This window comes from Lynx canadensis, chromosome A1, assembly GCF_007474595.2.
Source record: "Lynx canadensis isolate LIC74 chromosome A1, mLynCan4.pri.v2, whole genome shotgun sequence".
In the NCBI taxonomy this organism is placed as follows: Eukaryota; Metazoa; Chordata; class Mammalia; order Carnivora; family Felidae; genus Lynx; species Lynx canadensis.
In genome coordinates this window covers 122,628,817-122,643,087 of record NC_044303.2, presented here as the reverse complement: position 1 = coordinate 122,643,087, position 14,271 = coordinate 122,628,817, and the positions used below count along the sequence as shown (strand labels likewise).

General features: G+C 40.0%; 1 protein-coding gene across 2 annotated transcripts in view; it reads right to left on the bottom strand.

Moving 5' to 3' along the window:
- Positions 1-14,271, bottom strand: part of STK32A (serine/threonine kinase 32A) — a 130,978-nt gene that overhangs the window by 100,498 nt on the left and 16,209 nt on the right. For both annotated transcript variants that reach the window (XM_032593137.1, XM_032593138.1), the window contains exons 2-3: positions 3,027-3,082; positions 1,619-1,770 (exon numbers count right to left, since the gene is read on the bottom strand). In XM_032593137.1, the coding sequence (XP_032449028.1) occupies positions 1,619-1,770; positions 3,027-3,082 (208 nt within the window). The remainder of the gene's footprint in view (positions 1-1,618; positions 1,771-3,026; positions 3,083-14,271) is intronic.

Genomic DNA, 14,271 nt, shown 5'->3' with positions numbered 1-14,271 from the left:
CGAACCATGAAATCATGACCTGAGCTGAAATCAAGAGTTGAACATTCAACCGACTGAGCCACCCAGGCATCCCTCTCCTATATCACTATTAATGGTACCTGATGTTCTGCAGAGATTCAGTGTGGGGAAAAGGGAAGACAAGGCTATACCCCATGTTATCCCCAAGCCAGCATGTGTGGAGATCAGAGTGTTTCCTGGAATGACACCATGTTAGTAAACAGCAAACTCTGTAAACTTTGCCCAGCTTCAAGTCTCCTAACACCCCTTATAAAAAAATTGGGAATAAACTGAAATCCATTTTGCCTACTTAGTGAGGAGAGACGGTCCTGAAAGGGAGAAATACTAAGTATGTCCTTCTGAAGAGTTCCTGGTCTTAAAAGGAGAAAGTTAGTTGGCTGGACTTTGGAAGAAGGAAAATGTGACTTTGAACAAAGCAAGGATGTGAACTGAGAGCACCTCATCATTCTCAGGGAAGAGAGAGGGGGAGAAACAGGCAATCTGCTAATTGCTAAGGGTGGGGACGAAAGAGCTGTGTCCATGTGCCTCTGCGTGGCAGCGTTGTGAATAGGCCACTCTAAGCTACTGATTAAATCCACTGAGCATGGGTCAAAATTCGACTCCACCACATCTGAGTACTGCATGAACTCAAGGGACCTATTTCCAATTCACACAAAACCATCTTCTTTGCAACTATGGTGTAGAGTCTTTGAGCAAATTGTATATCAAGTGAACTGTATCAATTAAAGATGGAGAGAGACAGGTTTTATTCCTCCAGAGAAATGTCCTTAAACACATAGTGACATTTCAATTATACTCCCATTAGTATTCTCTGAATAAAGACTTTTTTTTTTTTGCCTTTGCTAGTAGAAACTGCTTGGTATGCATATTTAAATAACTGCCACACTGAATTAGCTTTAAGAACAGTTTCTTAACATAATGGATGCATTAAAATGTAGAGAAAAGTAAGAGAGCCACATACAGACCTCCACGCATAAGAAAAGAGCAGGGAGTAAGAGACACTGCCAGATTCTAGCCATTTTCTGAGCCTTGGATTATGATCCTGGGCTTTAGGATCACAGTCTAGCCACTGATCTAAGTTAGCTCTACCTCTGTTAAAAGCTATTTGGCAAGAATGGCAGTGCCTGTCCTGATTTTGCTCAGGAAGGATGCTCTAAGGAAACCATTTCTACTCCCAGTCATTGTAAAGAAAAAGTGGTTTTTGTCCAAGTTCTGAAGATCAACCTCACACCAGCCATTGATGACAGTTAGTAGCCACAGTCACTGCTCCACAATTAATGAGGGAAGAGTATCTACTGAATGACAAGACATCTGAACTCATTCTTTGTCTGCCTATTTAGCTACAGTGTTTTGAAAAGTATGATATCCTCCAGGCCAAGGGGAACTGTGACAAATAAACCAAGCAGTATTTATTGGTGACAGTAAAACAACAATTTGTTTCATTATAGTGTCAAATAAGTCAAAGAGAACCAAAGCCCTCAAGGAAGAGCCTACCAAAGATTTTGCAAATGCACACCTAGAAATCAGGACGGGTTTCCAGAACAATGTTTGGGGTGAAGGTGGGAGTATCTCCATTGCAAGATCCCATACAAACACTTACCACAAATTAACCAGGAAAGGATGCTCCAGACCCTGCATGATCTGGAGCTCCTTGAAGACATTTCTCACTTCATTGCGTTCCACACACTTTTGTTTGTTCATGTATTTCATTGCGTACATCTTCTTGGTATCATTCTTCTGCACAATGCAGACCTAATGGTGCAAACCAGAGTGAGAAGGTGGTCAGGGCGTTGACAGATCATGGCTGCAAGAGACAGAACAAGACCTGTTGGGTGGCATGGCATGGAGGCCTTATCACTTGCAAATACTCTGATGCTCAAGTTGCCACTGAGCTCTGATTTCGGAGTAAAAAAATTCATTTTCTTCCCCTATGCCAGGTCAATTCTTGAATCTCTGTTTTCTCAAAGGAGTCTGCCTGTTTTTGGCTCTTGGGGTTTTGTTTAGACAGCATTTTGGAGAAAACGGCCGCTTCTTTGCCAGGAATCTGCCAACAGCAAATGACATCCGCACTCTGCTTTGAGTGACTTTAATGGGCATGGCTAAACTACCAAGCTGAACAATACTGTGTGAAGAATTTCTCTTTAACCATACTTGATATAACCTAAAAGGATTTAAAGCACTTGGAAAATAGGGAACACGACATCCATATTTTCAAAATTCTTTTAGAGATTCTGTATGTCTGGTAAAGTGGACAGCAGATGATTTTAAAATGCAAGCTCAATATTAATAAGAAATATTCTCGAAGTATGTCTCCACCAAGAAACTAATGATCAGGACTTGAATCTAGAACATTCTTGCAAAAATAATTAGCTTGGTGGGGCACCTGGGTGGGTCACTGCAGCATCTGACTTCAGCTCAGGTCATGATCTCATGGCGTGTGGGTTTGAGCCCCGTGTCGGGCTCTGTGCTGATGGACAGCTTAGAGCCTTGAGCCTGCTTCAGATTCTGTGTCTCCCTCTCTCTGTCCCTCCCCTGCTCACACCCTGTGTCTCTCTCAAAAAAAAATTAAACATTAAAAAAAATTTTTTTAATTAGACTAGATCTATCTTTCATGGTATAATTTTGAGAATAAAAACATTGGATACCTGAGGAAAAAACAGAAACGGGACAGCTTCTTTTCCACATAAGATTTAACTCTTACATTGAGAAGATAACTATTACTGAAGATACTGATACAGTTGGCCACTGAGTCCAAAAGTTTACTGTCCTCCTTATCGTGGAGAGAAAGTCTTAAAATCTAGTGAGAGTCAATGGGCATGACGATGAAATAATCCTAAGAACAACTGGTGTTCATTATATCACACACCTCAAACTGTAGTGACAATTTTATAACAACCTCTCTGAATTATCGTTCCTCAGGGTCCCCGTCACTGGATAATCTGAATATTCTCAGACTCTGTTCCCTGAGGCATATAACCCTGCCAGTGGTTAATCATTATGGTTCTCACCTTTCCAAAACTGCCTTTCCCAATGGCTCGCAAAATTTCAAAGTGGTCAAAGTTGACTGTAAAACAAAAAGAAGAACAATGTGAGGGATTATTAGTTAGTTGCTTTTTGATCACTAATAAATAATAAAGATTTGGCGAAATTGAAGTATCTTGTTTCAACCAGCATTCCAGATGATCTTAAAATGCCCATTCATTCAATAAATATTTCTTAAACAAGTATTATTTATTAATCACAGTGCTTAGTACTGGGGGATATAGTAATGGCAAAGTAAAAATCGAATCTCTACCTTTATGGAGCCTGTAGTCTAGTAAGGACTCCATAGAGAGAGATATGCTCGTAGCCTAAATAGTCATAAATTAATGGACAATTAAAACTCCCCCTGAACGTTAAGGAGAGGCATGGTGGAGCTCTAAGAGCATGTAACAGTGGATTTCACGTAGGGGGTAAGGTCAGGAGGAACACCGCTGAACACTGACGATTACGGAGAGATCTGGTCCTTTATGAAGGTGGCTCTCCTCAGCATCCACATTGTAAAAATCCCTTTGCCTATTTTCTCATAACAATCACTCTGTTGTACCTAAATGATTTCTTTTTTGCCAAGAAGGATACTATTATGAGTTTATAGAATGAGCCGATTCCCAAGGCACAAATATCTTAACAGATTCCCAAGAATATGTGTGCAGGGTTTCACTGAATGGTGCTTTGAAGTTGCCATTTGAGCTTCTAGAAGTCAGAAGCAGATGTTTGTTTACATGTAGTGTGGTCTCTTGGTCAGTGCTCATGAAATTCTCAGTGATAAGAACAGCAAAGTACAGGTTCTCTCAGAAAAGTGACAACCTTTGGTTCCCTGACCTGTCGATCTTCAGGAAATGTTCCACTATGTTTCATGGTTTTTGAAATAAGGATTTAGAGGAGTAAAATTCCAAATGAGGGATTTTAAGAGTTTATTCAGAGAAGGTTGCAAAACTCTAGAAGTTACCATTCTTCTCTTTAAAAAGACTATTTTGTCTGTTTTGCCAAGAATAATTACATTAGCTACTCCTGAAGGAAAAAAATATGGGTAAGGGGAACTCTTAAGGTCTTACCAAGCTTTCTGAGGGTTGAAATGTTTGAATGTGACTTAATCATTTCTTCTCCTGAACTCCCAAATCACTTTATTTCTACTGTACAACCCATTCAATCATGTGAGGCATGTAAATTACGAATAACCTTGAATTCAAACACAAAATAACAATGTCATTTGTAGGGAGGGACTGAATTCTATTTTCTCAGCTATTGAAATGAGACTGAGCCTCTTAGACAAGAAAAACATACCTTCTACCCAGAAAGTGTTAATAAAGTTGTTTACTTAAAGCTAGTCAAGTGAATGGCTTAATTTCCAAAATTCCTGTACTTTGAATTTCTTTCATCCACTAGATTATAAACTCTATGAGAGCAGAGATGGTAGGTCCTTTTGTCCATCCTGGTTTCCTAGCAACTCAGAAAATTCCTGGCTTGAGGTAGTTGGAAGCCAAACTCTTTGCACTTCCCACAAAGCCTCACAAGCTGATGTGCACACAGTTGGTTCTCAGCAAATAAATCCAACGAAGTTGTAAAGGCACACAAGAACCTCAAAACAATTGCTTCTTGTAAATAGAAGCAGCATGAGCATGAGGGTCTTCCAAGGAAGTGGTTTTTAATGGGGTCAAGCCCCATTAATGAGTTATGAAATAAATTTAGTTGTAATAAGAAGCATCCAAAATTTAAACAAAATAGAATAGGTTAGAAATGTCTCCAATGCAGCAAGAGTAGTGTTGCTTTAGGGGCACCTGGGTGGCTCAGCCGTTTAAGCATCCAGCTTTGGCTCAGGTCATGATCTCACAGTTCGTGAGTTCGAGCCCCACATCTTAATCCCCATCACCTATTTCACCCATTCACAACCTCCCCTCTGGTAACCATGAGTTTGTTCTCTATAGTTAAGAGTCTGTCTCTTGGTTTGTTTCTCTATCTTTTTTTTCCCCTCTGTTCATTTGTTTTGTTTCTTAAATTCCACATATAAGTGAAATCATATGGTATTTATCTTTTTCTGACTTATTTTACTTAGCATTATGCTTTCTAGCCCCATCCACATCGTTGCAAATGGCAAGATTTCAGTCCTTTTTATGGCTGAATAATATTTTAATACACACACACACACACACACACATACATACACACACCACATCTTCTTTATCCATTCATCTATCAATGGGCACTTGAGTTGCTTCCATAATTTAGGGATTGGAAATAATGCTGCAATAAACATAGGGGTGCATGTATCCCTTTGAATTAGTGTTTTCATATTCTTTCACCTCTTTGGTTAATTTTTTTCTTAGTATTTTGTTATTTTTGTTACAATTGTAGTGGGATTGTTGTTTCTTTTTCATATCTCTTTCTGCTGCTTCATTATTAGTGTACAGAAATGCAATGGATTTCTGTACATTGATTTTTGCATCCTGCGATCTTACTGAATTCATTTATCATTTCCAGTAGATTTTTGGTGGAACCTTTAGGGTTTTCTATATATAGATAACATCATGTCATCTGCAAATAGTCCAAGTTTTACTTCCTTATTTTGGATGCCTTTTATTTCTCATTCTTTTCTGATTGCTGTGGCTAGGACTTCCAGTTCTACGTTGAATAAAAGTGGTGAGGGTGGACACCTGTGTTTTGTTCCTGACCTTCGAGGATAAGCTCTCGGTTTTTCCCCACTGAGGATGATATTTGCCGTGGGTTTCTCATAGAAGGACTTGATTATGTTCATGTATGTTCCCTGTAAACCTAACTTGTTGAGCGTGTTTTCATGAATGGATGTTGTGCTTGGTCAAATGTTTTTTTCTGCATCTGTTGAAATGACCGTATGGATTTTATTATTTCTCTTACGGATGTGATATATCACATTGATTTGTGAATATTGAACCCCCTTCATATCCAGGTACTAAATCCTACTTGATTGTGGTGAATGATTTTCTTAAAGACATTGTTGGATTTGGTTTGCTAATATTTTGTCGAACACACATTACATCGGTGTTCATCAGCAATACTGGCCTGTAGTTCTCTTTTTTTGTTGTGTTTTTATCTGGCTTTGGAATCAGGGTAATGCTCAAACTCACTTACTGCCCCTTCTTGAATGTCCAGCAATAGGAGGGAAGCTGATTGAAAAGGCAGTGAGACCTCATAAATTCAGGCAAAATGAGAAAGAGATGAAGTCAAAATTATGGATTATTTTGTCAACAGAAACCCATTTGTATTACAGGCATATAGGATGTGCCACAGGGACTGGGTATCAAGTACCACATCCACTGTATGCTTAAACCTTTGATCACCGTGTATAGTATCAACCAGCAGATTATTTATGACCACAGGACAAAATAGGCCTACAGCCTCTTTGTATTGCCTATGAGCTAAGATTGGTTTTATATTTTTAAAGGATGATAAAAAAAACAATAAAGAATATGCAACCACATAAAAATCTGTAACATTTACTAGATGGCCCTTTGCAGAAAAGTATGCCAGCCCCTGAGATGAAGAATATGGTCTCTGGAAACGGACTGCCTGCGTTCAAATCCTACCTCCTACGTTTCATAGTTGTATAATCTTGGCGGTTTACTTCTGTGTTCTGTTTCTTCATCTGTGAAATGGGTATGAAAATAATGTGCATCTCATCGGGTTTAGAGGAAGATGAAATGAGTTCCCATACACAAAGTACTTAGACTATCAACTTGAATTAATCACTTTGACTAGTATTTCTACTACTACTTCTTAGGGGCGAGCATAATTCAGACTCCCAACCAACGCTACCTTACGTTGCTGTCATAGCACATGGATATTATGAGTCAGCATGAAAAAACTGGCAACTGTCAGTGTCATTTCTACATATTTTGGGTTTTTGTAGTCAGTGGTGTGGTATTCCTGCAGTGTTTCCTCAGTTTCCACAGTTAACCTTTGCTGTCACGTTGTTTTGTGTTGTCCTTGTATCACGTTTTACAACTTTGTTCCTGATTCATGAAGGAGATCTCGTGCCAAGAAGACAGAGAGGTGCTCTAGGGGTACTGTTAGACCCTGGGTCTCTGTGGGGCCTTGAAGGCAGCCATTGGGTGTGGAGAGAGGCAGAGCCTGGTTCTCACTTCACTCACAGACCTGGCCTATGGGATGTGGCCTGTGGAAGAACAGACAGGCAGAAGAGCTGGAACCTTCAATACCTTTCTGATCTGCTTCCGAGTTGTGTGTTCACACATGAATGCTCACCCTGGTCTTAGCAAACATCATGCCAGTGCAGTGTCCTTGATGTTGTCTAGAGGGGTGTCACATTAACCGATGGAGTTGAATGGGCCCTCATGTTATGATATCACTTCAAATAGTTTTAAAAATACCAAGTATCGTAAAAAGGCTCATTCTCGAGTTTTTCTCTGCGGTAGGTGCACATACTCCACAAATCAACCAGACACAGAAATTCTCTATGCATGAGGGATCTGTTTATGTATGGCTTGGTATGCATGTCATTTTTATGTCTCATTTTAGCCTCACAGCGACCTTTCAGCCTACAGAGCTAGAGATGCTTCGGCTCAGAGAGATTAAATACCTTGCAATTGTTGTAACTAGTGTAGTGACTAATGATCCTGGGATTAGGTTCTCAAGACAGAAAGTAGGATGGAACCTTGTTTAGCCAAAACTACACACAGAGCACCTGTGTGGCTCAGTTGGTTAAGTGTCGGACTCTTGATTTCAGCTTGGGTCATGATCTCATGAGTTTGTGAGTTTGAGATCCACATTGGGCTCTGTGCTGACAGTGTGGAAACTGCTTGGGATTCTCTCTCTCCCTCTTTCTCTGCCCCTCCCCTGCTCCCACTCTTTCTCTTTCTCAAAATAAAAATAAACTTAAAAAAAAACTAGACATGAAAATCCTCTAGAAAGGTATCACTTTAAAAACCAAGGGAGTCTTTCAAAAAGTCCAACACAGTTTTGTTTCTCTTGTGTGAGCACTGAATGAAGTTGATGAATTGCCTTCAGGGGCTCTTGTATGGAAAACATTTAAACACTAAAATCACACTCCGTTCATTGGCAGACTCACACTTACTAAAGTCACGTAGAAAGTAAGACCAGTTGAGGGGACAGCTGGTTGACTGTTGTCACAAAGCCACACCCGATGGTTGAGTGCAGGAGTGGGCAGAATCGACCACCTGAGTCTGCCCAGTGGCTGTCACATACACTACGTAGATGCCTTTCTGATCCTGGACCTGGGCTCTTGGCCACTATTTCTATAGTTATCTATAGTTGTTGCTGTTACCATGGCTCGACCCATCCAGAGGCAGAGTCGGGGGAGCAAGGTGAGATTTCTTTGTCTCTGCTTTTAGAATCATGTGGGTCAAGTCAGCTTGCCCCAAATCTTCCCCTAAACATAAGGGGAAACTCTGCTCACCGCAGAGTCCAGTGCCTGACGCTTTTTCTTTTCTTTGTTCTACTTCTCTTACCATTCCCCAGCCTCAACATTCTGTGTGGTGAACAGTGTTGAAGCAAAGCAAAGGGGAAGCTCTTTTTGGAGTTTGTTATACAGGCCTGACCCTGGGAATTTGGGAGAATAGAAGGTAAAGCAGAAACCCCTCCTTTTTTTTTTTTTAATTTAGGTAAAACTATTTGGAAACTTTTTTACTTTTGCCATTAAAAAAGTGTTTACAGCCTAAGTAAACACCAAATCATGAACATATGTACAACTATTGAGAACTGCACTTGTTGGTGTTTATGTAGATCTTTCTATTGATGAGGGAACAAGGACACCAGCTATGGGTTCCCATCTGTAAAATGGTCCTAATTACACTTGACTCACAGGTGGTTTTGGAGATGAGCTGCTATAAACCAGAAATTTAATGTCCAGCTCCCTGAAAACTAAAAATTACAAACGATAAAGTACAATTTTTCAAAGAAAATTGAGACTTCTTCCTATTCTGAATTTTTAGTTGCATTCCCAGAAGGCAGCCTCTTTTAACGAATTCAATGTATCCTTTAAGAGAGTTTTTCTTCATATATGTGTTCCCTTTTGACAGCTATAGCAACATACTATCATTCCTATAGGAGCATAGATTATAAGCTCTTTCTGTATAATTATATTCTTTCTGTTCATTCATCCATCACACAGAGATCTATATCTAATTATTTTAAACAGCTCTTTTGTATGACATTGTGTAGAATGTCCCATAAAATATTTAGCCTTTTGATGGCAATTCGAAGATGGTTTAATTCTCAGCTGTTACCTACAATACTACCGCAAACATCCTTGGTCAGCTTTTGAGCGAAGGTTTGTAAGCTTGCTTCATGAAAGCATAAATGGTGTAACAAAGAGTATGTGAATTTTCCAATTTAATAGACACTGTAAACTGGCCCTTCAAAGCTGTTGCACCATAATATGTAAGAATGCCATTCTGTCCACTGCCTCCCAGTGCTATCACACCCACAGTCTTTGACCTGATGAGTGAAAGGAAGCTGAATTATTGATCGACTTTATGTTTCTTTAATGATCAGGAAAGCCCTGTATCTTTGTATTTTTTCAGAGGACTATCTATTCATAGATTTTTGCCAATTTTTAATAAATCATTAGTCTTTTTGCTTTGCAAGTATGCTTAAAATGTTACATAAAGTATCTCATTAGCAAATGGAGGTAGTCAAAGGCTCATGTCTACCCTTTTAAGACAGTCCCAGCAAAGTGGGAAAGAAGTTAAAGTCTCTTCTCCAGAAGCTATAGTTTTGTTAGCAGGTCAAACTGACAAATCTCAATTGAGCATCTGGGTGCCCAGGGCTCCGCTAAGCCCTCAGAAAAACAAAAGGAGCTTGAGAGTAAGTCACAGTCTCAGGAAACAGAGTATGGCTCGCTCAGCAGCATTCATGAAAACACAAAAGCTGTGTAATCAAACGCCCCTTGCCTCATTTGTAATTTATCTTACTATAGTATCTTTGAAAAAATTTTTTAATGTTTATTTATTTCTAGAAAGAGACAGAGCATGAGTGGGATAGAGGCAGAGAGAGAGGGAGACAGAATCAGAAGCAGGCTCCAGGCTTTGAGCTGTCAGCACAGAGCCTGACGTGGGGCTTGATCCCACAAACTGCAGGATTGTGACCTGAGCTGAAGTCAGATGCCCAACCGACTGAGCCACCCAGGCGCCCCCTTCTATGGTATCTTTGTAACTCAGTCTTTGATCTTCCTGGATTTAGATGGGTATAAATAAATAAATATATAGGCAAATAGGTAGACAAATGAAAGCAATCCAGTGTTGATGTTTGGTGTAGAAAGAGACTCTGTGGACCTTGAGAGAGGGAGAGAATATTGTGGCAGTTTTGCTGCTTGGTTCTTAATGGATACTTTAATCAAAGATTTAAAAAAAATGGTGTGACGGGGCCCCTGGGTAGCTCAGTTGGTTAGGTGTCTGACTCTTGATTTCGGCTTAGGTCATGATCTCATGATTTGTGGGATCAAGCCCCTGCCTGGGATTCTCTCTCTGTCTCTCCCTCTACCCCTGCCCTTGCTCATGCTCTGTGTTTCTCAAAATAAAGAAGTAAACAGTTAAAAAAAAATGATTGGAGTCAGAACTGCACTGGAATCTAGCTCTACCACTTACAGGATGAATGGAATTAGGACATTTACCTGACATTTCTGAACTTCAATTTTTTGTTCACAGATTATTTTGTATTTTTAAAAATTTTTTAAAGTTTATTTATTTCTTTTGAGAGAGAGGGTGAGTGCAAGTGGGAAGGGGCAAAGAGAGAGAGGAAGAGAGAATCCCAAGCAGGACCTGCACCACCAGCACAGAGCCCTCAAACTCATGATCCATGATGAGATCCTGACCTGAACCAAAGTTGGACGCTTAACCAACTGAGCCACCCAGGTGCCCCAAGAAGATTATTTAAAAACATTTTTTTTTTACATTTTTTAATTTTTGAGAGAGAGAGAAAGAGAGTGTGAGCGGGGTAGGGGCAGAGAGAGAGAGGGAGACACAGAATCCAAAGCAGGCTCTAGGCTCCGAGCTGTCAGCACAGGGCCCGATGCGGGGCTCAAACCCATGAACTGTGAGATCATGACCTGAGCCGAAGTTGGACCCTCAACCGACTGAGCCACCCAGGTACCCTGAAGAAGATTATGTTTTATAGAAAGTGAATATGTTTTTGGTATCAAAAAATATAGGATTAAGTAGACAGAAGTAAGTGGAAAGAAGAAAAACAATTTAAAGATAACCTTGATTGGGGCGCCTGGGTGGCGCAGTCGGTTAAGCGTCCGACTTCAGCCAAGTCACCATCTCGCGCTCCGTGAGTTCGAGCCCCGCGTCAGGCTCTGGGCTGATGGCTCAGAGCCTGGAGCCTGTTTCCGATTCTGTGTCTCCCTCTCTCTCTGCCCCTCCCCCGTTCATGCTCTGTCTCTCTCTTTCCCAAAAATAAATAAACGTTGAAAAAAAAATTAAAAAAAAAAAGATAACCTTGATTGATATTTTGATTCATTTTTCTATCTTTTGAGAACGTTTACTTTTATCAAAGTTAGGTATCTCTATATTTTTTTTCTACACAGTTTAAACAGTCCCACAGTCTAAAGGTTTATTATAAAACATGGGTTATATTCTATTTTTTTAACGTTTATTTTTGAGAGAGAGAGAGAGAGAGACAGCATGAGCAGGGAAAGGGGCAGAGAGAGAGGGAGAGAGAGAATCCCAAGCAGAGTTGGGCTCAGTGCAGAGCCCAGCACAGGGTTCCATCCCACCACCCTGTAATCATGACCTGGGTCAAAAATCAAGAGTCAGATGCCTGACTCGCTGAGCCACTCAGGTGACCCTAAAACACTGATTTTAGTCCTATGACACCCTTGTCTCACTCTCTAATTTCTCCTGGCCAAGAAGCTAACACTCACACCTCTTGTAGCTAATAAATTTGCTAGTTCCTACCATATATTCTAAATAGTATGATTTTTTTGTCTTTTCAGTTTTAGCCATTACTTATTAAATCTCCAAGATTTAGCTCACTTTTCTACTCTTAGGGTCTCATCCCAACATGAGCCCATCTTTCCAATGTAGCTGTATTTGATAGAATAATTTCAATTAAATCAGCATTCAGTATTCCATTATTATGAGTCTGGCAATGGTATAGGTCCTTGCATCATAGAGTAAACTATGATTAGTTTTCCTTTCTTGTACAATTTTTATGTTCGCTGCAGTTAATAACAGTCTTGTGTATACATGTGCTCAATTTCCTGTATCCTTTTTCCTAATTCAATTTCGAACTCTTCTCTAATTGTCTTAAATTCCCCTTCCTGAAAATGTCCCTCCCAGAGCCCTCTGGCCCAATTGCTTCTGGATCTTTTTTGCTTTATACTCTTCACCCTGGATTCCCCTTGACCATCACCCAGGGAGGGATTTGATTCACTCCTTTTTAGTGATGGATTCCCTGCTTCTTTCTTGCACTGTCTTCCTTGTTTTACTTCTTTGTGTTTGTGGAATACATCCCCCAATAGCTTTGTAAGAAAGATTGCAGGGAGGTTAATTTTTGAAGACTAGAATACATGAAAATTATTTTTATTCTGCTTATACTCAATTGAGAGTTTGAGCATTGAATTCTAGGTTGGAAATTATCCTCCTTTAGAATTTTGAAGGCACTGCTCTCCTTAATTTCTAGCTTTATGTGTCACTGCTGAAAAGTCTAAAGTTATTTTGATGCCTGATCCTTTGATGCAACAGTTTTCTTTCTGGAAACCTACAGGATTGTATATTCGTGTTGAATGTTTTGAAAGTTCATGATGATACAGCTTTTTTTTATTCATTGTGCTGGGTATTGAATTGGCTCATTCATTCTTGACACATGTGTCCTTAAATTTGGGGCTTTTCTTTTTTTCTTTAAATTAAGTAGGATGGTATCCTCCCTTCTTTCCCTCTTTTTGAACCTTCTATTATTTAGAAACTAGAACTCCTAGACTGGCCTTTAAATTTTCTTTTGTTTACCCTGCTTTTTTCTAGCTCTGTCTGTTGACTCATTCTGGAAAATTTCCTTAAATTTATCTTCTAAACCTCCTTTGAATCTCTCCACTCATGCTGTAAATTTTTTTCCCCTAAAGCTAGTTTTTGCTCTCTGAATGTTGCTTCTTTGGTATCCTATTTTTTTCTATTAAAAAAAATAGTTGTTATATTTTAACATCTCTCTGACACTTTTCCTTAAGTTGGGTTTTTATCTCTCCTATTAGAAGTCTTTCCCATGTGTTTGAAAACCCTTGGTTATCTGCACGTATTTAAGTGTGGAGACCTAAACTCCTGTTTGGAAATGCTGAGCATGTGAGTGGGTCTTGTCAACAGTAAGCTTCACTCTAGAGAGCTCTGGCTAGGATGCTGAGTTAAAAAACCCCTACGTTGATAACTGTAGATCTTCTTTCTTAGGTTGGCCAAAATCTCCGGGTGGGGCGGGGGAGGGACAAAAATCCTCTATTATCCTCTTGTCTGGAAGGTGAGCCCCCAGCTGCCAGTGTTATCAGAGCCAATGCTGAGGGCCTGAGCACGCAGTATGTGGTCATGTACCTGCCTGTTCCCTCCATTTTCCACAAGGCACTCCTGCCCTGGGTATTCTGGTTCTCCCCAGTTAGGAGACCCTCTTCCCCAGAGGATAAACCACAGTGTGGCATGGAGAGAACTAGTATTTTTCTTTTTCTTTTTCTTTTTCTTTTGACAAAGTGGTAGAAGGGACAGGATTGATTTTTATACAGCTATCCAAACATCTTCCTTATTTTAGTCTTCCTGCTTCACCTGTCCTTCCAGAGGCACACAGCACTTCCGGTTCTTGAGGGATGGAAGGAATGTGCTTGACTCATCATCTTACCCTGGAAGCCTTGCCTGTGTTTGTTTCTCATCCATAAGGTAGATTTAATGACACCTACCACACAGGGCTATCATGGGGATTAAATAAGATAATGTATACTGGGAATATATCAAGACTATAGTAGGCACTCAATAAACAAGAGCACTCCTCCCTTCCCCCACCCCCCTTCCAAAAAAAAGAACTTAACATTAGCAGCCAGAGACAGCCATCTCTCCTTACCACTTACTGGCTTGGTGACTTTGGCTAGTGTTTTTTTTAAAACCATTTTTAGACTCGTATTCTTATCCAAATAAGGGGATGATGATTGCTTTCTCACGCACATCTCAAAATTACTTTGAGAGTCAACTTACAAGAGGATGAGCAAGTACTGTGCAAATGCCAAACATGGTCCTT